The sequence below is a fragment of the Crocodylus siamensis genome, chromosome 3, assembly GCF_052110815.1.
Source record: "Crocodylus siamensis isolate JL-2025a chromosome 3, ASM5211081v1, whole genome shotgun sequence".
In the NCBI taxonomy this organism is placed as follows: Eukaryota; Metazoa; Chordata; order Crocodylia; family Crocodylidae; genus Crocodylus; species Crocodylus siamensis.
Genome location: NC_143397.1, coordinates 11,919,188 through 11,942,756, shown reverse-complemented (window position 1 = coordinate 11,942,756; position 23,569 = coordinate 11,919,188). Strand labels below are relative to the sequence as shown.

The 23,569-nt window shown below is 46.5% G+C and overlaps 1 protein-coding gene across 2 annotated transcripts in view; it reads left to right on the top strand.

Moving 5' to 3' along the window:
• ST8SIA5 (ST8 alpha-N-acetyl-neuraminide alpha-2,8-sialyltransferase 5) overlaps nucleotides 1-23,569 on the top strand; it is a 73,896-nt gene that overhangs the window by 28,055 nt on the left and 22,272 nt on the right. For both annotated transcript variants that reach the window (XM_090037742.1, XM_090037741.1), the window contains one exon: nucleotides 10,987-11,079. In XM_090037742.1, coding sequence (XP_089893868.1) covers nucleotides 10,987-11,079 — 93 coding nt within the window. The remainder of the gene's footprint in view (nucleotides 1-10,986; nucleotides 11,080-23,569) is intronic.

The following is a 23,569-nucleotide window of genomic DNA, read 5'->3' as shown; positions in this document are numbered from 1 at the left end:
GGGAGCTCCTGCTGAGGCCTCTTCCACCCCTACAGCCTTGCCCAGTCCTCCGGCAATAATCACAACTCAACAAAACTATACGCCAGCCGGCTATAACGTGTCACAAGCCCCCCGAGCTTATAATACCAACTCCGCTCCATGCTGGCTCTCTCTCGTACCTCCGTCAGGGTTCTCGCTACCTCTGCATCATTGCAGCCGGTCAGAGCGGTCAGGCTGCAACCGTTGACTCGGGCTGCTCCTGCTCCTGCTCCTGCTCCTGCTCCTGCTCCTGCGGCTGTCTGGAGGGAACTGTCTCTGGCCTCAGCCTTCCCTGCTTATGAAGGCCAAGCCCCGCCCCCTGGCAGTCAGCTGATCTAATCAGCTCCCATAACAACTGGCACCCGCCGCCTTAATAAGTGGGAGCTAAGCCATTTTCTATCGTCAGTAGTAGGCACCCTAGTGCCCTGCTACAGGGAGGAACCCAAGCCATGGCTTGTGATGAAAGAGCGCAAGCCAGTGATTGGGACTAGACATAAACACGTACTCGAAAAACGCCATTGTTCACACATTATGTTGATGTTATGAACCCTGTCTCATGCTTTGAGATGCCCCTTAGGGGGTCATATGGATGACGAGATCAGCTGCTTGTTTCAATCAGAGTGATGGGAACAAACCGATTAACGTACGCAACCAGTAGTCTATTAAAAAGAGGTCTTGGAAAAGACAACTGGCTCCGTCGCTGCATCTCACAGAGGAGCTGATGTCTTGGTGCAGTGACCTTGAAAACAAAGAGAAACCAAAAACTCTTCCTTGCCAAACACTAGATCAAAGATATTATTTTTAGAGCCATGCTGATGTTGCTACATTGTGTTCTGGAAAAATGGACAGAAGAGCATACATTAAATATCCATGTTACTAACCAGGAGAGCTCCTCTGTACAATCAGGAATTGTGTAAGATGATTCTGAAGATATGCATACCTGTAATATTGACACCAGAACTAGTCTATTGGGTTACCTGCAGACCGGTCTCACTATGGATGAGTAGATAAACAGAAGAGTACTGAACTTCCATTTTTTTCCCTCAAGAACTGCTATTTCTTTAGTTCCAGATGAAACCTTTACCACTGTTGCAATATACAGATGTCGAACAGTGTCCTAACAACAGCACAGATGAGCACAGGGAACAATTCTGCACGTGGATCAATTTGTTCAGAAGTCTGTGGTAAGCAGCTGAGCTAAGACCCCATACGATCCATTAATGAAGTGTGAGAAGATAAGATCAAAATCAGGATTGCGTGGAGCAGAAGGTGGTACACTGAGACGCAGGAGGACACAGACTAGGGGCACTTACAGTGGTGAAGAGCACGTGCCCAGGGACAGCAATCATAACGTTAACTGTGCCCATGTGTAAACTGCCTGCAGACCTCATGGGGCTTTGACATGTGAAGATTTAACAGAAGGAGTCACAAACATTGCTGAGACTCAGTCAGGAGCACAGTGCAGGTTAGGGTCATTGTGGCTCTACAGCCTTTGTGCAGAACAGCAGCTAAGAGCCAGAGGCTCTGCTAATAAGAAGCAAGAGCATCCTGAGTTGGGAGTTCAGATTCATGTCAGTCAAAGTATCCAGACTTTTATTTGCTTATTAGCTTTTCACGTGTGGATGATTGGGTGGCAGTGCCAATAGTCTCCTGGCACTGCTGCTGCTGGACATAGAAAACCATGGAGAACACTGAAATGTTCCTGGAAATGGAAAGAAAGAAGTTAGGCAAGCATTTCTTCGAAGGGTTGCTTCTGAAAACGGAGGGATGTGTCAGGCGACGGGTCTCAAACTCTTTAGGCTCAAGGCACCCTACAATAAATGCATTGCACCCCTTGGTAAGCTTGAGATTCCCCTTGACAGAATTGAGACTCCCCTTGGAAAAAGTCATCTCTTAGTTTTCACTCCATTTTTGACTACAGAAAGATAAGAGAGCAATTCTTGTGTTGCAAAGAGCTCAGAAAAGTTTACAGCAGGTCAGAACATTTTTAATACCATGGATTCTTATTTGAAGTAACTAGGTTTATGCTGTGAATCATGTTTGCACACCTACCAGTGCTAACATGGTGTGGCACCCAGAGGTTTCTTGAAAGGATCTCAAGACGCCCACAGCACCCTGGTTGAGCGTCACTGGTTTAGGGGGTTCAGGTCTGAGAGGAACGTTGTGAATGTCTCACCTGACCATCCGCATCAGCCAGGACATCGGACCTGATCCTCAAGCCCGTGGCTTCTGTTTGAGCAATAGCAGTTTTTTAGAAAGTTCACTAGCTTTTAAGTGAGAGAGAATCCACCATGTCCCCCTGTAAACTGTTCCAGTGGCTAGTTACGTGCTTTGTTAATGGCCACGATATTTATCATCCGAGTTGGCTAGCTCCAGCTTCCAGCCGTCAGAGCTTGTTACGCCTTATTCTGCTAGATTACAGAGCCATCTGCGATCTGAATTCTCATCCCTGTGTAGGTACTGGTCACTGCTTAACCTCTTAGAGAAATTGAAGTAGATTTGACATCTGAAGGGTGAGTTTTTACATCTCAGAACATTTTTGCAGCTTTTTTCTGAGTCTTTCCAATTTGTTTTTCACATCCCTTTCCAAGAGCTGATACTGAATCTGGATGCAGTATTCCAGAAACAGTGTCACCGAGGCAGTGTACGAAGGTGATCTCCCTCCCTTCCTTTATATGATATTCCCCTGCTTATACATCCAAGAAGGGTACTTGCCCCCTTAGCTTCAGCATCACAGGGAATTCCTGTCCAGTTGATTATCTGTCACTACCAAGTCCTTTTCAATGTCTCTGCATCCCTGTGGGCCCATTTCCAAATGCACCTACCCATCCCTATCTGCTCTTGCTGCCACTGTCCTAGATTGCTGTGATATTATTCAGCAGGAATAATCAATACACATATTGATCTACAGTTAGTATTGTTGCTTAAGTGCCATTGATTTTAATTAGAATTACTGTAAAGACCTGATAGCTGCGCAGCGGGTCATGGTGGCAGGGGCGGCATCAGGAAAGATGATACTGAATCAGAGATTTGCGAAGAGAAAATACATAGTTCCTCTGAAGGACAGTTCATTTCTGGGGTAATTCTAGGTAACTCAGTAGAGTTGCACTGGGGTGGATACTGACTGATACAGCAGGAGCCTGCCAGACACTTGTACTTGCATCTGTTTAAGATGGATTCATCCTTTGTGACTTCACCTCTCAGCCCACCCTAGGGATAGTCATTATAAGAAGCCTTCCCAGCACCAGGCAAGCAGTGACAGGTTTTCACCATTGCTGCACTGTTTAGCAGACTGCAAGAACAGCCTACAGAGCAAGGTGACATTTCTCCCCTTAGGGGAGGGAAGAGTTTACGTTGATCCGTGTGCTCCAGTTCCCGCTCCTTTACCAGTTCTGGGAGCAGAAGATATTATTTAATAACAGTATGTCTCCAGGTGTCCCCTGTCGCAAGGGACCTCAGGGTTATGGTTGATCACAGGATGAACGTGAGCCGTCAGTGCAATGCTGTAACCAACAGAGATGATAGCATACTGGGATGCATTAGCTGGTGCGTTGCGAGAAGGGCTAAGGAAGTGATATTTCCTCTCTACTCAGCACTGGTGAGAGCCTAGTTGGAGGACTGTGTCCAGTTTTGGGCACTGCACTTCAAAAATGACTTGGAGAACCCTGAAAGGGTCCAGAGAAGGGCCACAAGGATGATTAAAGGCCTGGAGGACAAACCTGATGAGGAAAGACTAAGGGATCTAGGACTGTTCAGCCTGGGGAAGAGAAGACTGAGGGGGGACTTGGTGGCCGTCTATAAGTATGTAAGGGTTGAATATTGGGAGCTGGGAGAAAAACTGTTCACTAGGGCACCCCAGGGGAGGACAAGGAGCAATGGTCATAAACTGTTGGTGGATGGTTTCAGGTTGGATGCAAAGAAGAACTTTTTTACAGTAAGGGTGACCAGAGTCTGGGAAAGACTTCCCGAGGAGGTGGTGGAGTCCCCAGCCTTGGAAGTCTTCAGGAGGAGACTGGACAGACACCTTGCTGGGATCATTTGATATGAGCACTATTCCTGCCCAGAGCAGGGGGGTTGGACTCGATGATTTTTCAAGGTCCCTCGTTCCAGCCCTTGATTTCTATGATTTGATGATTCTGTGCTGGACAACAGGGTGTTAACTTCAGAAGTCAGGCCTCAGTATTACTGGTGCATCCCCAGACTCCATAGCAGGTTTCTGCTCGTGTACAGCAGTCCTTGGACTTACGACACATCGGTGCCTGAAAACCGCATCTTAAGTTGAAATGTTGTAACTTGAAACTGATTTTCCCATAGGGGACAATGTTTATAAATAGGGGATTGGTTCCTGAGCCAAGGCCCGATATCCTATTTTCACCAAAAATAACCCAGAATTTTGTACAATACTCAGTCAATTATAGATGAGTAATATAGATGCATTTATTTATTTTACACTGTACTGGGACGTATCGTTTTTCAGTACAGGTAGTGCTGTAGTGGTAGCAGCGGTGACGAGCGAGCACCAGGCAAGTTGCCCAACAAATGGCTCCCAGACAAGTGGTATGCTGCTGCTCCAGCCACGTGTTGGGAAGGGCGTTTGCCCCTGGATCTGCCTGGAGCACAGCTTGCCCCACCCCAACCAGATCTGGGGGCACATGTCCCACACTGCCATGCCCTCCTGGACAAGTGGTGGGAGCTTCAACTTCTCCCATGCCTGCCCATAGCCTCCACTCCCAGTGCTGCTGTGGGCAACTGGGCAGGGAGACATGGAGGGGCCGCCCCACCACCAGGGGCTTAAGCCTCCAGAAACATGCCCCCCCCGGCTTAAGTCTCATGTACAAAATGATTAGGGGGGTTGGGGTGGCTGCGGGAGAAGCTGGCCTTTTAAAGAGGGTTTTTAAAGAGATTTGATTCTGGTTTTGCAGTTATATGATTAACAGCAGGTTAAGCGTAATGTTCGTGTTCCATCATAAAAATCCCTGAGTGATAATTTTGTACATGTGCTGGCACCACTGGAGCAGGGGCTATGGGCAGCCGTGGGAGCAGCCCGGCCCTGGAGAAGCTGGACCAGCCACAGCTTCTCTTGCAGCCACCCCTGGCCCCCGGCAGGAGCAGCTGGATGAGCCGCGGCTGCTTCTGTGCCCTCCCAGAGCCTGGTGCAGCCCTGGGTGGGCAGTGCTTGCCGGAGCCCCAGTCCCTCCCTCACCGCAGGGGCCTCGATCTGCCCCGCAATGCCCCTTCCCTTCTCCCTCCCCTTCCACTAGGACAGACGCTATAAAGCTGAAACCCACGCCAGAACTTCAAAATCAGGTGTCAATTTACAAGCGTCGCAGCTGCCATTCATCTTAATTTGAACAGTTGTAAGTCGAGGACTGCCCAATATATAGTATTTGTATATCACAGAGCAGTATTTGTACAACCAGCACTCCTGGGCCCCTGGTTCCACTGAATTGCCAATTGCTTTGCTATTGCATTGGCTTCTGTAAAACGGGGGCAATACCTGCCTACCTTTCAGGGATAGGGTAGGGATTACAGTCCTTGGAGTGGGAACGTGCTAGGGGAGTGTTAACTGTATACAGTCTTGGGGTCCATAAAACGCACACAAAGCAAATGTATTGGGGTCAAACCCTGAAATTTCTTTTGTGGCCAAACCTCGCAAGACTGATTCATGCAGCTGCGTGAAGATATGCATGGGAGTAAGGCAAGCAAGATTTGGCCCTCACGTAAAGGCTTAATGGCAGTCAATGGGATTTTTTCCTTAACAAAGCTTATGAAAAGCCTGCAGGATTGGTCTTCTGCTGCTTATTTTCTCTGTCCCCTGCAGGGGTTGCTTTTGGAGAAGAGCTTTGCTGTTCCTGCAGTGAAGTCGTCATCCTGTCCATGTGGATTCACAGTCCTTTGCTGTAATCAGGCCAGGGTTGCCACAGATTTGGCAGGCTCACTTCACTACAGGAATTGGCAGGGTGGCTTGTAAGGGGAGAGAGAACTTTTTTAAAGACGCAGACCGGATCTTTACCCTAAACAATACTTTAAAACTCTGGACAGCGTATCAAATGAATCTGCATTCCTTTTCTCTGAGGAAGGACTCGAGCTGCAGACTTTTAATTTACGGAGCATGATTAAGGAAATTGTACTTGTGATCAAGGCAAAAGTAACCTGACTGCGGCTGATCAAAGAGCTGAGAGTTGCAGTAGCTAATGGACTGCTACTGAGCCAAATCTTGCTATCAAACTCAATACGGGCCGAGCTATAAATGAAAGCACAGGGGGAGAAGCGAAGGTTAGAAAAGATGAAAGCTACTCGGGGCTGGAAAACCACAGAGCAAGTCACATGCCACTTCTGGGCATTCAGTACTTGGGGTCGGAAGGGAAGAGTTGTCCCTCAACACTTGCACCTTGTGTGGTCTTAAGATCTGGGATTCGATCCTGGAAAGAGCTGTGAGACGGCACAGAATCAAAACTGACCTGGATGCACATGCAGCAATACGTGAATTCAGAGGATAGGATAGAGAACTACGGGAGTAACCAGCCCACCACATATATGTGCGACGTGCTCAGTTGTGAGCCTTGCGATCTTTTTTGGTTCGTCAGTGCGGGTTTTTTCTGTTGCTCAGGGATCCCCAGGGGAGAGAAATTATTTGGGTTTGAGCAGAGGAAGCAAGTACTAAGTGAGCAAAGGGTGGACAGTTTAAACTCTAGTGAATATAATACGAAACGATGATTCTTCCTGGGGAGGTTGAAGCACAGGTCCCTTTTGCATAGGAGGGTGGTTGTTGAGAGTGTCTGTTGCCGCTGAGAACATGAACCTGGCTAACTAATCAGCTGCCTCCCAGCCCACCCCCACCCCTGCTTCTTGGCTGGATGTTAAATATAAATGCGTGAAGGACAAACTTCTATACTATTACCTATTTGTGCTATTTATACTCTCTGATGCATCGTCAGTTTGCAGGGATTCATATCATGCAGAGTGGGAGTTAATAGGCAGTACATGCACTTACAACATAGCGAGTGGGAGAGGGTACAGAGCTCCTCATGGAGAAAGTACAGCGTGCGGCGATGCTGCGGGAAGAGGCCATTCTGCATGGTGCTGCCCGGCACTGATCCATCGACGAGGCGGCAGCTGGACGCGATCCGTTTGTAAAGCCAATAATATTGGGAGGAAAGGGAGGAAAATGGAACTTAATTCTTTGTTCAGTAGATGCTGCTTCACTGACTCCTTAATGGTGTTATGGCCTGGTTAAGAAAACTGACTGGCACAGAGGGCAGGAGCCTTTCCCCTCCATGCTGATGGAAAGTGCAGGTGACAGTTCAAGCACTGTTGTGAGTTGAGCTTTCACGCAATTTCCCATTGTGCCAGTGTCTACATGGCAGTTAGCATCCCGTAGCATCCCATTTGGCAGCCTCAGCAGAAAGGCTAGCAATCGGACTGTCTTGGGGGCTGAACCCACATCTTACCCATCCGATAGACACTGGCACAGGCACATACTGTCAGGATGGCATGAAGATTGTGGGCCACCTCTGCCCATCAAGTACCTCCTATTGTAGCTTCTCAGAGAGTTTGCACGTGCCAGGCTTTTCTTCTGGCCCTTTGCACGAGCTCAGGAAACAAAATCAGGGACCTCTTATACAAGGAATCCACTGGAAACAATTGGGCTGTTTGTGAACAGGATATTTCTCATTAAGAAAGGGCCCCATAATCTTCTGAAATGTCACTGTTTATACATGTGACATGGATCTGGGGTTTCCTTCATATTGCAGGTGCACTTTAATTTTTACATGATCTCTTGGCCCTTCCATTGCCTCCTCTCTGCATCTCTTTCACCTGTTTTGGGGCTTTGCTATTTGTTTAAGCAAGAAACAATCCAAGGGAATCCCTGGGGCTCAGGAAGTTTCCTACCCAGCGCCCCTGGCTAGTGCCATGGGCAGGAGCCAGCTCCTCCCTCCGCAGGAGTCCCGTACGGTAACGCAAGCTACTCAGCACTGGAGCTCGACGTCTAGAACGTGGGAACCCAGACACAAAACAGCACAGTGACGATAGAGGTATCCATCTGGGTTTCTACAGTTCCTGTCTGTTGTCAGGGACTTAATATGTCTCTCCTTCTTTTTGGGTGAAATTTAGCTTTGTGCAGAAGGCCAGCACATCACTAACGCACCATTTATGTCCCATGCAAACCCTGAGGGACATTGAGTGGCATGGACCTTGTGCCGGATGTCTTCACAAGGGCACGTTTCATCCTTTAGCAATGGTTCGAAGTGGGCTCATTCAGGGACCGAGTCCCTTCCCACTCACAGTCGTTTAAGCAAGGAAGGGCTCCTATGAGATAGACGGACTTTCTACTGTTAGGAAAGCTGGCAGTGAGTGAGTGGGAGGTCAGGCCTTCGTTTTGCAGTTGCTGTTTTATGCTGCCACAAAGGTCGACTGTTGTCCATTCAACCTGCCTGCCTTGTGGTGGGAAGAAAATGGACAGGACCTGACCCCGTAGCATGTACATGTAACCCAGTGGAGTTCAAGCTGGGCTCCTAGGACATGCCTATATTAACTCTGGAGCAAGTCTGAAAGAGAAATCCTGCCCACTCACGCCCGAGCCTGCAGATCAGGTAGCCCGGGCAGCTCATAAGCATCCATGAGACACAGAGCAGGCAGGACTTATGCTTCAGTGCCCTTCAGAAGCTGTGGAGATACTGCTTTAGTTGCCCTTTAGCGGCTGGGCATGTAGAGAGGACTGGGTCAACCATTTCCTTTGAGATATGTCCGTTAGCCAACCATCAGTGCACCATGCTTCTCAGAACCAGTGGCCCTGGGTCCAGATCCCACAGATGTCCCAGCTGATACTACATGCAAATGCCCTGTGCTTAAATCAGGCGCAGTAGAAGAGCACTGGGTTGTGCCTTCCAAAATACCACCAGGTAGGATGTGCTAAATTTCCTAACTGCAGTTCCAGTCTGGCAAGAGCTGCTGCATATGCATAGTAGGAAGGGTCAATTGGCAGAAGCATGTTTGAATCCAAATGTGCCCCGAAAGGTTTTTGATCAAATCAGCTGTTCAACCAGTAAAAATTAAACTGGTGCAATTCTGCATATAAACAGGGCTCATGACTCTTTGTCTTCAGTTAGATTTGGTGCGCCAAATGCAGAGTGAATGCATAAGCATGGGAGGCTTCACCTACATTTTGATAAGACGATATGTAGTTGAAACTTGTGAAAAATCTAAATCAGAGGGTGATAGGATAGGGGAAAATGTAAGTTATACCTTCTTGGGCTTCCGTCTGAAAACACTTTCCAACAAGTGGGAAGTTCTTTCTGTATAATAATGCCGTGTTATATAGACCAGAAAATATACACGCACCTTTGTGAAACTCAGAAAAAGGCCATGGTTGTTGCCCTGCAGTGTCTGCGGACACATTTCTGATTGGTTGCTACGTGTGAATGCCTCAGTCTTTGTGGGGGTTCATTTGTACCTGGACATGTATGAAGTATTTGATTTCTAGAGGCTTTGAGCACCTCTGGCTCCCACTGGCTACATTAGGAGCTTTGGGTGGCAGGTCTTTTTCCAGATTAAATGCAGGGTGTCCTAAATGAGGTTTTCACATATAAGGCACTTATTTTTAACTCCCTTATTTTTAACTCCAAGCTCAAACTGTTAAGGGAAATCATTCCATGAGATTTTTTTGGGAACTCCCAGAGGAAATAACTCTCACAACGTTAATTGATAGTCCATGACAGTTTCAATTAAGTGGTTATTGAAAACTTAATATTTTGATGCCATCTTACTTTAGAAAAATCTTTTAAGTACGTTTAACCCACGTTTCAGATCTGTTGTTCATATGTACCCCCAATGAAGGAAATCTTTATGCTTTTTTCTTTCTTTAATGAAAATACAAAATATCTAGAAGAGGTAGTATGTAGTTACCGACAAATCAATTTGAAGGCCAGGAGAGACTATTACTGTCACTTATCGCTAGCTCTTGCATTAAGCTTCTGTTCTCAGTCTCTCTCTTAAATATCACATTTTGATTAGTGATGAAATGTCACTTCAGCAGCTAGGCCGATCAGGAGCTTGGTTTTATATCATTAAGCTTCCTTTTGTGGTTTCAACATGTTTTCATTAAATGTGGTGGCCAGCGTGGGCTCCCTCTGGTGTCTAATTTCAATACATGATATTCAGTTTAATTTGCCCTTTTATTCCAGCCCAATCTGTACGGTGGGAGTGTTGAACTGAGAAAACAAAGCCTTTGTGCTTTCACTGAGAATTTGATGTCCACCCTATTTGTGCATATAAGTAACATTTAAATCCTGTTCTACCCTAAAGTAAAGGGGTCATATATCAAACACGTGTACCTGGAAAACAAACAGTGAAAAGGCCAAATTGTATAAAACTGTGGAGAAAAACCCAAATAAAACATTCTCTCCTTGGTATGTAGAAGCTGCAGAGTTTAACCTGAGGAGGAAAAAATATAGTCAGATTTGCAAAAAGTGCTCAAACTCCTATGCAGACTTCTCAGGAGAGGTGGCAGATTTTCAGAAGCACCCAACGCTCCCCATTATTCATGGTCAACAGGGGGCTTTGAAAACATGGCTGCTTCACTTAGGCTGGGGGACATAACTGGCTGCCTATCTTGGTAGCTACATTAATGAGACCTACAGTGTGTAGAGCATTTTTGAAATCTGGCCACTTATTTTGAATTAGCTGAATGGAAATGGTTGGGTATTCTCTTTTGAAAATCTAGCAGTTAGCGCTTTTGTTTTTGTAGAGTGATGGGTACGCTTGGCGGAAAAGGCATTTTGAAGTCACAGATGATATCAGATTTTCACTGTTGAGGAATATCCTTGTTTTCGCCTGGGGTTAGATCATGCAGCGGTGAATTAGGCGGGGAACACGGCACAATTCTCTTGATTCACAAAGACATACTATAAGGTCTAGGGTTGGTTTGTAATTTTTGTCGTTCTAGTCATTGCTCTTTTTTTTCCGCAGGTACTTTGAGTTTTATGAAGGTCCTTTGGAGTACAACTCAACAAAATGCCTAGAGCTGAGACAGGATATAATCGATGTGAAAGTGCTCTCTATGTAAGTATGAGCAAATATTTTATACAAGAGTTGCCTTTCAAAAAGGTACAAGCGTGTTTAATGAAGCTATCAAGGACATGGATGTCAGAGGTCGCAACTTCATGCAGCTGTGATTTCTGCTTCATCCAAGTAGAGGGGATTAAGCTCATTTGAACTATGGACATCCTTCCAGTGACTTCATTGGGCTTTGATTCAGGCCCTTCATCATGATAAGTATTTTGATTAGCGATAGGGAAAACAAATACTTTCTCTTATACAGAGCACTCAAGGCACCCCGCTGATGTTACAACCCACGTATTTCAGATTTCGAAGGAGTTTGAACAACTTATTAGGATAGGTAACATTCTGCCATTCAGATAGTATGGTGTGCATGTTCTGTCTGCCATCTTTTCACAGGTATATCAGGAAATATATCAAAGGAAATGGGTACACAAATGGTCAGTTTTCAGGATGGAAAGAAGTAAACAGTGAGCTTCCCCCTGGATCTGTGCTGGAACCAGTGCTGTTTATCATATTTATAAATGCTCTGGAAAAGGGGGTGAGTAGCAAGGTGGCCACATTTGTGGATGACACAAAATTATTCGAGTGGTAAAGACCAAGGTGGACTGTGAGGAACCGTAGAAGGATCTGGCATGATTGAGCAAATGGTTAACTAAATGGCAGATGAAAATCAGTGTAGATAAATGTAAAGTGATACACCTGGGCAAAAATACCCCAAACTGTGCCTACATTATGATAAGCTCTACATTAGCTGTTACTATACAGGAAAAAGATTCGCAGATTCATAGATTATAGAGTCGGAAGGGACACAATGGATCATCGTGTCCGACCCCTTGCCCCTGACAGAAAAGAGGACCGAGGTCAGATGACCCCAGCTAGAGATCTGGGAATCATTGTGGACAGTTCTCTAAAAACATCCTAAGCAGCTGTAAAAAAGGCAAACAAAATGTTAGGCGTTATTAATACGGTAATTGTAAAGAAAACTGAAAGTATTATCATACCCCTTTATAAACCCATGGTTTCTCTATACCTTGAATATTGTGCCCAGTTCTGGTCCTTATGCCTTAAAAAAGGATATAGGTGGACTAGATAAGGTATAGAGAAGGGCAGTCAGGGTGATGAGTGGTATGGAGGGGCTTCCATATGGGGAGAGACTAAAGAGGCCAGGCCTATTCGGTTTAGAAAAGAGACACTGGTGCAGAGGCTATGATAAAGGTTTCCAAAACACTAAATGGCAAAAAGAAAGGAAACAGGGATTTATTACCATATTTATTATTTCTTGCCATGCAGCAACCTAGGGGTCACAAAATGAAACTAGTAGGTAGTAAGTTTAAAACTAAGAAAAGGAAATTCTTTTCACACAGTATATAATTAAAGTGTGAAACTCGTTGCCACCAGATGTGGAAGCTGACAGTGTAGCCAGTTTCAAAAAGGGATTGGACTAAATTTTGGAGGAAAGGGGCAATGGTAGCTATTGAGCATGGGAGCTAGAAGTACAATCTCTGAATTAGAATTTCCTAGACCTTAAATGCTGGAGGCTGCAAGTGAGAGAGGAACAGTGGAAAAAAACCCTTGTGTAGCAGGAATCCACTCCTGCTATGCTTACGTGGTAGTCGAGCCAATGCCAGGGAAGAAGTAGCAAGGCCGAAAGGAATGCAAGCGCAGCCCCTTTTAACTGGATGCTGGACAATGATGTCAGGGGTGTGCGAAAATTAAAAGAGGAATAACAAGACTGGGGGTGGGGGGGAGGGGGTGATGCCCAGCTGCAGGGACTGGAGGACAGATCCTGAAACTGGGGTCAAGACATGGGATAGCATACTTACTGATGGCATCAAGGAGATGCTGGCCAGTGAATGCCGGAGCTACAGCAGAGACGTGGCCCAGTTTATAGGAACCCCGACTGGGATAAGACGGTACCTGCGAGAGGCAGTAATCTCAAGTAAAGTGGTGGGCCAATAGCCATCAGAAGTGGGGCTGTACTCCTGTTGTGATCAAGAGCAACAGGGAAGGGCACCCATGAAGAAACGGTAACCCCACTGGAGGGAGGAATAACCTAGTGGCTGAGTGTGTCCAAGGCTTTTGCAGCATGTGACTGCCCAGACTATCTCTAAGGAATTTCATGACATTGTAAGTGAGGCCAAAAGGGCTCTCCTCCAAAGGGGAAACCCAGAAAGAGGAAGACTGGGGGAGGGAAGGATACCGACCTCTCATGGTGTATGGCTGCTTTGGTTTAATATTATGACGAGTGATGACAACTCTTTATTTTAGTTCACTACCTCCATTGGCAGTTTAATAAAGGCAGGGAACAAGCTGTGGAGATTCATAATCGTCTTTGACTGAACATGTAGTTCCCAAGGGCAATTGAGATTCTCACAAAGCCTAATGAAAAGATCTACTGACTGACCAAGTGTTGTTAAGATTAGAGGGTGGAGACAGACATGGTGTAGGGGATGGTGGGGCCATGTAGTTAGACCCCCAAACCAGGGCCGTGGGCATAAGGCAGCCTCCTGCAATATATTCGTCCAACAAGTAAAGACATCAAGATGTGGTATGTGAGTGTTAGACAGGCTGCCCATACAGGAGAACCCCGCATCCCTGTTACACCTTGTCATACCCAGTTCATTCTCCTTTTCATTCCCTGTTCTCTGCCACTGTATGACACAGCATATTGGGCAAGACGAAACTATGGTCTGACCCAGTAAATATCAATTCTTATGTTGTTATGAAATAGGCTTGAGAATTATACATCCTCCAAAGGGATTGAAATAATCAAAAATAATAGGTGTCCTCTGGACAGAATCTTTTTCTTCTCTCTACATCCCTTATACAATCAGAAGGGACCTCAAGGGTCATTTGGCCCAATTCCCTGCATCAATGCAATTCCTAAATCATCCCTGGCTTGCTTTTTTCACGGTCTCTTGAAAGTCTTCAGGTAAAAGGGATCCCACAACTTTCCTGCACAGCTGATCCAAATCTACTGTGCTTCAATTGAAAGCCATTGCTTTGTGTCCTACCCTCTCCAGTAAGGTGAAAGTAGGGTTACCATATGTCCGGGTTTTCCTGGACATGTCCTCTTTTTTGGCCCCCTGTGCTGCATCCAGGTAGGTTTTTTAAAATAAGAACAAATGTCTGGGTTTTCCAGTGTCCTGGACAGGCTGCTTTGGGCTGGGAGCAGTGGGCAAGGTGATTGGCTGTTGGAGGTCACGTGTTCCCCATCTGAGCTTCTGCAAGCCAGAGGAGAGGGAGCGAGAGAGATTGTGTGTGTGTGTGTGTGTGTGTGTGTGTGTGTGTGTGTGTGTGTGTGTGTGTGTGTGTGTGTGTGTGTGTGTGTGTGTGTGTGTGACCTGCTCCTGGTGCAGGAGCAGCCCATTCTGCCCCCAACAGCCTCTCGCTGCTGGTCTCTGTCACTCACAGCCGTATCTCCCCTTTCCTGTTCACTCGCTCTGTCTCAGTTGCACTCCCCCACTAAAGCACATGATTTTACACTCACTGGGTCTTCCCCCAGCTGCAGGAGAAGCAGCCAGCTGCCCTGTGCATATTTTCATCCTTGAGGTGTGATCACCAGAGCCCAGGGACCCAGAGCCCAGACTGGGCATTGCCTCATTGGGTTGGGAGCAGACAGGAGTAGGTACATTGTGACATGGCTGGCGGTGGGCGGGGGGAGCAGGGGGAGAGGGGCTGCAGGTTGGGAGTGAGGGGCATCATCAAGGGTAGGGGGGAGCAGGGTATGGCTGTTTGGGAGTGAGGGGTACTGGCAGGGCTGGGGTCAGTGGGTCGGGAGTGAGGGGCAGCAGAATGGGCAGGGGCAGGGCACTGGCATGTCACTGCCCCCCACCCACCATCATGTTTCCCCCCCACACACAGGTGTCCTCTTTTTTGGACCTGGAAATTTGGTAACCCTAAAAGTAAAAAGAATTTGAATCCAGGCTGTCCTGTTTACTAATCGGGCACCTTAACCACCTGAGCCATGGTACCTGCACAGGCTGTGTTCATTTCTAATGATACTCCTGAGTTCTGCTTACGTGGCAGACTAAAGCTGAGCTCTAGAAGATTAAATGACCAGTTCTCCTCTACCATACCGTAACAAAGCTGGAGAGATTCCCTGCATAAAAATAGTCCAGCTGTTGGCTTAGGTAAGGTATTTATTATTAAAAATAATGCATCTGCTACTATAAATTTGGAGGCCACTTGCACACAGTATACAGTATGGCCCAGTGGATGGTGCACCGGTCTGCTGGGTGATCTCATGTTAGTCTCATTCCATCTTTGCGCTTGGTTTCTTCATATGTGGACTGGTGGAAAAAGACCTTTGTGAGGGACTTTGAGGTCTGTAACTTGAGTATTAACAGGCAGGCATTTATTATTAATAAGCAGAAATAAAGACATACCCCACACCCTGTGCTCTCATCCTGCTATGCAGCTAAGCATGTGCTGAAATTTCATGTACTTCACTGAGACTATTCATGAATCCAGGCTGTGAAGGCTCTCATTGTAAGCAAGAGCAAACAAAGGAGACAAGACACTGGGTGACATGTCAGATGAGGAAGGGCTGTGGGCACAATAGATGAGAGAGAGGCAGAAGGGGCGCTGCACACAGTCTTTGGGGGGGTGTCAGAAGCAGAGCTACACCAGTGGTTTGCTTACATCCGCAGTAGCTTAAGGATGTAGGCTGGTAGCAGTCCTATCTTTTGACAGGACATGTCTGTAATGAGTATAGTTGTACAGGAGGCTCTTCCCTTCCCCTGTACCTCTCCTGCTTGCCAGTATGATTGACATTTGCTTTTAAGTCCCCAATACTGGGCAAGACCCCAGCCAGATGAGAATTTCATCCAGAGGTCATGGTGGGACCAGCAAACCGACTGAACATTCATGGATGCTGCTGGGATCAACCTCACACCTCATTTCCTTGCAAAAGAAAACTGATACCTGGCCAGTACAGTTCAGATTGTTGCAGGAGCACGTGTCCCTGTCCGGGTGCTCTAGGGGTCACTGATTCATTCATAGGCTGTTTTCCTGAGAAACAAGCTGCTAGGGGTCGGAGCAAAACACTGCATTTTTAGCATACAACATGCCCCAGAATAAAGTATGCATCTTATTTTTTGAAAGGAAGAATGGAGGAAAAAAGATCTTTTCTTGAAAACCTCTGCCAGGGCTGAAAGAGGAAGTGTTCATAGCCAGCAGCTAGGGAGCCCTTCCTGCAGCACATGCAGCTTTATTTCTTGTTTCCCCTGGCAAAGGCTTAAGCAGCAGAAACTACGTTTACCACATTTCCATGATGATAATGAGTACCTCAGTTTCCAGCAGCTGAATTTTTGGGAAAGAGTGTATGTTGTACGTGATAAAATATGGTACAGAATAAGGGTTGAAGGGCTCTCTTCTCAGTTTCATAGTTGTTAGGGTCAGACTGGACCTAGTACATCATCGAGTCTGACCCCCTGCCCTAGGCAGGAATGAGTGCTGGGGTCAGATGACTCCAGCCGGATGTCTGTTCCATTTCTTTTTAAACACCTCCAAGGAAAGGGACAGCACCACCTCCCTTGGAAGCTTATTCCGTATTTTGGCAACCCTCACTGTAAAGAGTATTTTCCTGATGTCCAATCTGAATTTGCTTTTTTCGAGTTTGTGGCCATTATTTCTAGTTACCTCGACAAGCACCCTGGTAAACATCGTATCCCCTATGTCTGGCTGGTCCCCCCAGTGAGTTTGTAGGCGGCCATGAGATCACCTCTCAGCCTCCTCTTGCAGAGGCTGAAGAGGTTCAGGTCTCCCAATCAGTCCCCATAGGCCTTTAACCAGACAAGTGGCCCTCCTCTGAACCTGTTCCAGGCCACCCACATCCCTCCTGAAGTGCGGTGCCTAAAACTGGACGCAGTACTCCAGCTGCGGCCTGACCAGTGTCAGATAGAGGGGAAGTATCACCTCCTTGGACCTGTTTATCATGCACCTACCTATGCAAGAAAGGGTGCATTAGCTTTACTTATTACCCCATCGCAGTGGTGACTCATGTTCATTTTGGAGTCGACTACAACTCTGAGATCCCTTTCCACAGTTGTGCTACTCGGTATGGTACCTCCCAGGCTGTAGGAGTGTTGATGATTCATCCTCCCCAGGTGCAACACATGGCACTTGTCCTTGGTAAACTGCATCCTATTCTGTTCAGCTCATTTCCCCAGCCTGTCCAGATCGGCCTCAGTTCGCTCCCTGCCGTCTAGTTTGGTGTCATCAGCAAACTTGGACAAGGTGCTTTCTACTCCCTCATCCAAGTCACTAATGAAGATATTGAACATTCCCAGTCCCAGGACAGCGCCTTGGGGGACTCCGGTGCCCACATTTCTCCAGATAGAAACCGACCCGTCCACCACCACTCTGTAGGTGCATCCCATAAGCCAATTTTCTACCCACTGGACTGTGTAATAATCTACATTGCAACTGTTTAGTTTATTTATAAGAATTGGGTGCGACACTGTGTCAAAGACCTTTTTAAAATTTAAGTAAACAACATCTACCTCTATTCCTTCATCCAACATTTTGTGATCTGGTCGTAAAATGAAACCAGGTTAGTCAGGCAGGATCTGCCTGCTATGAGCCCATGCTGATTGCCCCTTAGCATCATTTTACCTGCTGGTCCCCCACAAATGTGATCCTTAACAATTTTCTCAAGGTCTTGCCAAGGATAGAGGTGAGACTAACCAGCCTATAGTTACCCGGTTCCTCCTTCCTCCCCTTCTTGAAAATAGGGACCACATTGGCCCTTTTCCAGTCCTCTGGGACCTGACCTGAGCAGCACGAGTGCTCAAACAGTTGTGCCAGTGACTCCGCTATGACTCCAGCTAATTCCCTAAGTACCCTAGGATGAAGATCATCAGGACCTGTTGACTTAAATACATTCAGCCCCTCCAGGTGCCCCTTTACTAGGTCAGCGTGAACAGCTGGCAGGTTGGTATACCCAGTTGGCGGGTTGATATACGGGTCTTACCTAAGGTCCCAATGGGATGTGTATTTGTATTCGTGTCTAAGAACATGGATGCGAAGAAATCATTTAGAAGCTCCGCTTTGGCCATCCTATCCGTTACTAGTTGCCCTAGTTCATCCTGAAGGGGCCCTAAGTTACCCTGCACCCTTTTTTTTTGCTTCCTATGTACTTAAACAATGACTTTTTGTTATCCTTAACTTTTGCTGCCAGCCTAAGCTCCATTTCCGCTTTACCTCTCCTCATTGCTTCCCTGCATGCTCGAGCCAAGCAGGTATACTCCTCCTTGGTGGCAGCCCCCTGCTTCCACAGCCTGTAGGCCTCTCTTATTCCCTCCAGGCTCTCCTGGATTTCCCTGCTCCACCAAGAGGGTTTCATTGCTATTTTGCCCCCTTTTATGTGTACTGGGATGGTCCTTTTATGTGCCTGCAGGATTAGTCCCTTGAGAAACGCCCGCCCTTCCTGGACTCCCATCTCTCCAAGGCTTTTACCAGTCAGTCCCTCCCTAACTAATCTCCTGAGCTTGTTGGAAGTTGGCCTTCCTGAAGTCCAGCGCTTCTGCCCTACTAGTTATCTTCCCCACCTTTCTTCAGATAGTGAACCCTATCAATGGGTGGTCACTATCCCCTAGGTTACCTTGCACTGCAGATCCCACCAAGTCATCCCCTGCTGCCGTACTGCCGCTGACTTGCTGCGTGACCCTGAGCAGGAGGTTTTACCTCTCAGCTCCTCAGTTATTTGGGAAGTATCAGGCCTGGAAGACAAGGGATCAGATCCATCAAAGGACTGAGGTCTCCAAAAATTCAGTGTGAGGCATCACCCCCACCCATTAATAGAAAGCAATCACATCTGCATTTTGGTGAGGGGGTCCAATCCTGTCTGAGTCTTAGATACACTCAGTGCCTGGATCATGCCTTTTAGAGGTCTGCACACCCAACTGCTGGATTCCAGTTGGGTTTAGGGAGGAGATCGAAGCAGAGCTGCTTAGCCTGAGGCAGTTCTGGGCGTGTCCGAGTATAGGATTAAGCCCAAATAAAATTTAAATTAAATCAGAGTAGGGCACAGTAAGTTTTGGTGTCTTCAGGGGTAGGTGGCAGCTGGGTGACTGAAGACTGCTTTGCCATTTTTTCTGGCTTGCTCCTGGACTTCATTCTTTGCTTGATCTCCCAGCTTCTTGACTAAAAAAGTCCTACTTGACTCCATTCTTCACTTGATCTCTCAGCTTTGTGATTGGCTCACTCTTAGACCCTGCTCTCCTATTGACGTTTTGGCTTCGTGACTTGATTTGTCCTTGGATTCTGCTCACCCATCCTGATCCTGGTCCCGGACCCAGCTGCTCAAGTCCTGGCATGACATAAGGTTTTTTGGATTGCAGTTATTGATGTAGGTGCCTTGCTTCTGCTTAAGTCCTACTTTACGCACTTTTATTGGGCTCCAGCCCACAATCCCTACCCCAAGGTGCTTGCAGTCACAGTAATACTGACCTATGCACAGACCTAATAGAGGTTAAGTGCTTGGTGATTCACACATGAAGGATGCTACAGCAATGCTGAGTATTAATTGAAACAGCGATTATGGTAACACTTGGTTGTTATAGCACTGCACGAAGAAGAGATTGACGTCATATATCTTGACTTTAAAAAAGCCTTCGATCTGGTATCCCATGATCACCGCTTGGCAAAACTGGCTAACTGCAGCCTCTGCCTCCCCATGATCCACTGCCTGGGGAACTGGCTCCGTGGTAGGACCCAGACGGTGGTGGTTGACGGAAGTCGATCATCATAGTGTCCTGTGCCCAGTGGGGTCCCCCAAAGCTCTGTCTTTGGACCCATATTGTTCAACATCTTCATTAATGATATGGACATTGGAGTCAAGAGCAGGCTGGCCAAGTTCACCAATGACACCAAACTCTGGGGTAAAGCGTCCACACCTGAGGACAGTAGGGCGATCCAGGCTGATCTTGACAGGCTCAGGAAATGGGCAGATGAGAACCTGATGGTGTTTAACACTGGGAAATGCAAGGTTCTCCACCTTGGGAAGAAAAACCTGCAGCGTCCTTATAGGCTTGGCAGTGCTACGCTGGCTAGCGCTATGGACGAAAGAGACTTGGGGGTCATCATTGACCACAAGATGAACATGAGCCTGCAATGCAATGCTGCAGCTAGTAAAGCGAGCAAAATGCTGGCTTGCATCCATAGATGCTTCTCGAGCAAATCCTGGGACGACATTCTCCCCTCGTACTCGGCCTTGGTGAGGCCGCAGCTGGAGTACTGCATCCAGTTTCGGCCTTCACAATTCAAAAGGGTTGTGGAGAAGCTTGAGAGAGTCCAGAGAAGAGCCACGTGCATGATCACAGTTCAGGAAAGCAAACCTTACAATGACAGGCTGAGAGCCATGGGGCTCTTTAGCCTGGAAAAGCGTAGGCTCGGGGGTGATCTGATGGCCACCTATAAGTTTATCAGGGGTGCTCATCAGGATCTGGGGGAATGACTATTCACCAGAGCGCCCCAAGGGATTATAAGGTTGAATGGTGACAAACTCCTCCATGACCATTTCAGGCTGGACATAAGGAAGAACTTCTCTACTGTCCAAGCCCCCAAGGTCTGGAATAGACTGCCGCCAGAGGTGGTTCAAGCACCTTCAAGAGACATGTGGATGTTTATCTTGCTGGGATCCTATGACCCCAGCTGACTTCCTGCCCCTGGGGCAGGGGGCTGGACTCGATGATCTTCCAAGGTCCCTTCCAGCCCTAATGTCTATGAACCTTGGATGCAAACCTCCCTCATTGACTTTGCACAGATAAAAATGCTGGTTACAACCTCTTCATTCATAACTGGCACTGGATGAAGGACACTGGAGTAACAACTCTATCTTGTGTGCTGATTCACAGTGCTTAAAAATAAATAGCAAGAATGAGAACTTGAGACTCTTACCAGTGTTCGTGTTGGAGATGGTGAGTCCTGGATATGTGATTTTCAAATACTCACTAGGTGGCATAGAGGGAAATCCCTTCTCTCACTTACCAAGTAGTGCTTAACTGTTAATGGACTCTGACTTAATGAGATAATGTTAGATTTGGATGTACAGTATATATTGTTTAACATAGTAAGGCTTTTTTTCTGGGCTATGTTTTTCTAATGTGCATACAGAATATCCATTCTTCTTTAGAGAGCTTGGGGGGATAATGGAAGATTTCTAAATTAGCATGCTCTGGTAGGCTGCAGAACGACCTAGTTCTTTATGTGTGACTTACTCTAGAAAATTCAAAGTTGCATCCAGTTTAAGTATAAAACAGCTCTTCAAAGCCTTCTTTTATTGAAAGACAGGATAGAGAGCATTCAAAGTCCTCAACCCAAAGGGAATACACCAAGATCCAGCAGATTCAAAGAAACCTCAAACTCCATAAAAATCTCCGTGAAATCCAGTAATCCTAGTCCCTCTCCTTAGTTATTAAAGGCCAAATATTGGAAAACTTATATAAAATGTGAGGTAGAAATAACTTCTGGAAATGTATTACAGTTCCAAAATGCTGATCCTTACAGGTCATAGTCCTCGGCCTTGCCCTGGAGTACAATATTGTCCTTCACACATCTGTCTACAGAAAAATCTGGCTCATTTCTAGCAGAGGACTATAGTATACCTTGCTGTATGGGATTACTTAGCAATAAGGACATTTCCCCACTGCTCGGTACTTTTTCTTTTGATTCCTCTTATTCAGACTGTTTCCCCTTCACTACCTACAACTGAAGCCTAAAGCATTGGTGATGAACTCCAAGCTGCAGTTACGCATACTGAACACAGGTTTATGGCTGCAGTATAGTATATGGGAGCAGAGAAGTTGAGCTGTGAAGGCATTTATTACAATGCATCAAAGCATGACTAAATGAAGTTAAGGCTATCTGCAAAATATATCCGTCATCCTAAGGTTACTGTGTAATAGCTTCTGAAGTGAAACCTACATTAGACAAAGCACTAACAAGAAATGAAGCAGGGAAAAATGCCTTGTGACAATGGTGTGGTTCTCTTCTATGCATCCCCTTGCAGTCTGAGATGGTGCATGCTGTGCATATTTGCTTGGTCTTTGTTCCCCATGTGGACCCATTCAGGATTTTACATAGCAGTCCATGTCCTCTAAGGTTCTTGTTCTTTTATAAAGTTCATCAAAGATACCAGGAAGGCCTTCACCCAGGCATCTTAGCAGAGAAACATCCCCCAACAAAGTTTAAGTCTTACTTGGATCCTTGGATCTGCTCCATGCCTTTCACCCAGTTTCAGGGATGTATTTGGTAGCTGTGTTGGTCTGAGATAAAAAGAAATGCAAAAATCCAAAGCTCTTGGTTCAGAGATGATACCTTTTATTAGAGCAACTAAGAAATTGCAAAAAAATATATATCTTTCTTTGCAAGCTTTTGAGCACATGCACTTTTTTAGCCAATTTTGGAAACTTCATTGCTAAACAAGAAAGAAAAATGTCTACTGCCATCTGACACCACCAGGGTTAAAAAAACAGCCTTATCTGCACATCAAAGAGCAACTCACACAAAGGAACTCTCATGGACCCAGAGATCCAGACATCTACTTTCAGCTTCCTCTGTGCAAAATGAAGTTTCTTTTCTACCTAAGGGGACTTTTGCCATCTTTAATTTTCCATTAGCCTGAAGAAGGGCACTGCGTGCCTGAAAGCTCGCAAAGAGGGGTAATTTTTTTTGCCATTTCTTAGTTAGCTGAATAAAAGGTATCATCTCTGAACCAAGAGTTTGGGAGTTTTGCATTTCTTTTCATCCACAGGGCAGCCATCACCTTGATTTCTTCCCTGATTCAGAGCCTCTTCTCTACTGTAGCTCCTCCCCAAGGAGCACACAGGTCCTCCTGGGGTTTCCCAGTCTCTCCTTAGCAGCCTAGCATCCTTGCTTAGCCAGAGCACAAGTGGCACGTACAAGTCAATGCAAGTCATTCTTCTGCTCTGTTCAGCACTGGCGAGGCTTCACCTGGAGCACTGTGTCCCGTTTTGGGCCCTGTACTTCAAGAAGGATGTGGACAGTTTAGAAAGAGTCCTGTGGAGAGCAACAAAAATTATTAGAGGTCTGGGAAGCATGACTTATGAGGAAAGGCTGAAAGAGTTTGGGCTATTTAGTTTAGAGAAGAGAAGACTGAAGGGAGATTTGATAACAATCTTCAAAAGCTGAAGGGTGCTTACAGAGAGGATAGAGATGGGTCTGTCTCTGTGGCTGTAGGAGACAGGCCAAGGGGCAATGGCCTTAAGGTGCAGCAGGGGAAATTTAGGTTTGGAGATTAGGAGCAACTATGAAGGTGGACATTGGCACAACTGACAGTTTCATTCAACTTCAGGGTCTGCCTTTAATGAAAAGCGGTAACCTTCCAGTTCTAGGGTTCAAGGTACGGGGCTGGGACCCTGTGTGATGCACTGTTTCCTGATCACTGATTTTTTGTACAACGCTTAGGCAAGTCACTTCACCCACTGTCCCCTGCTTCCTTTCCTGCTCTAAGTCCGCTGTGCTG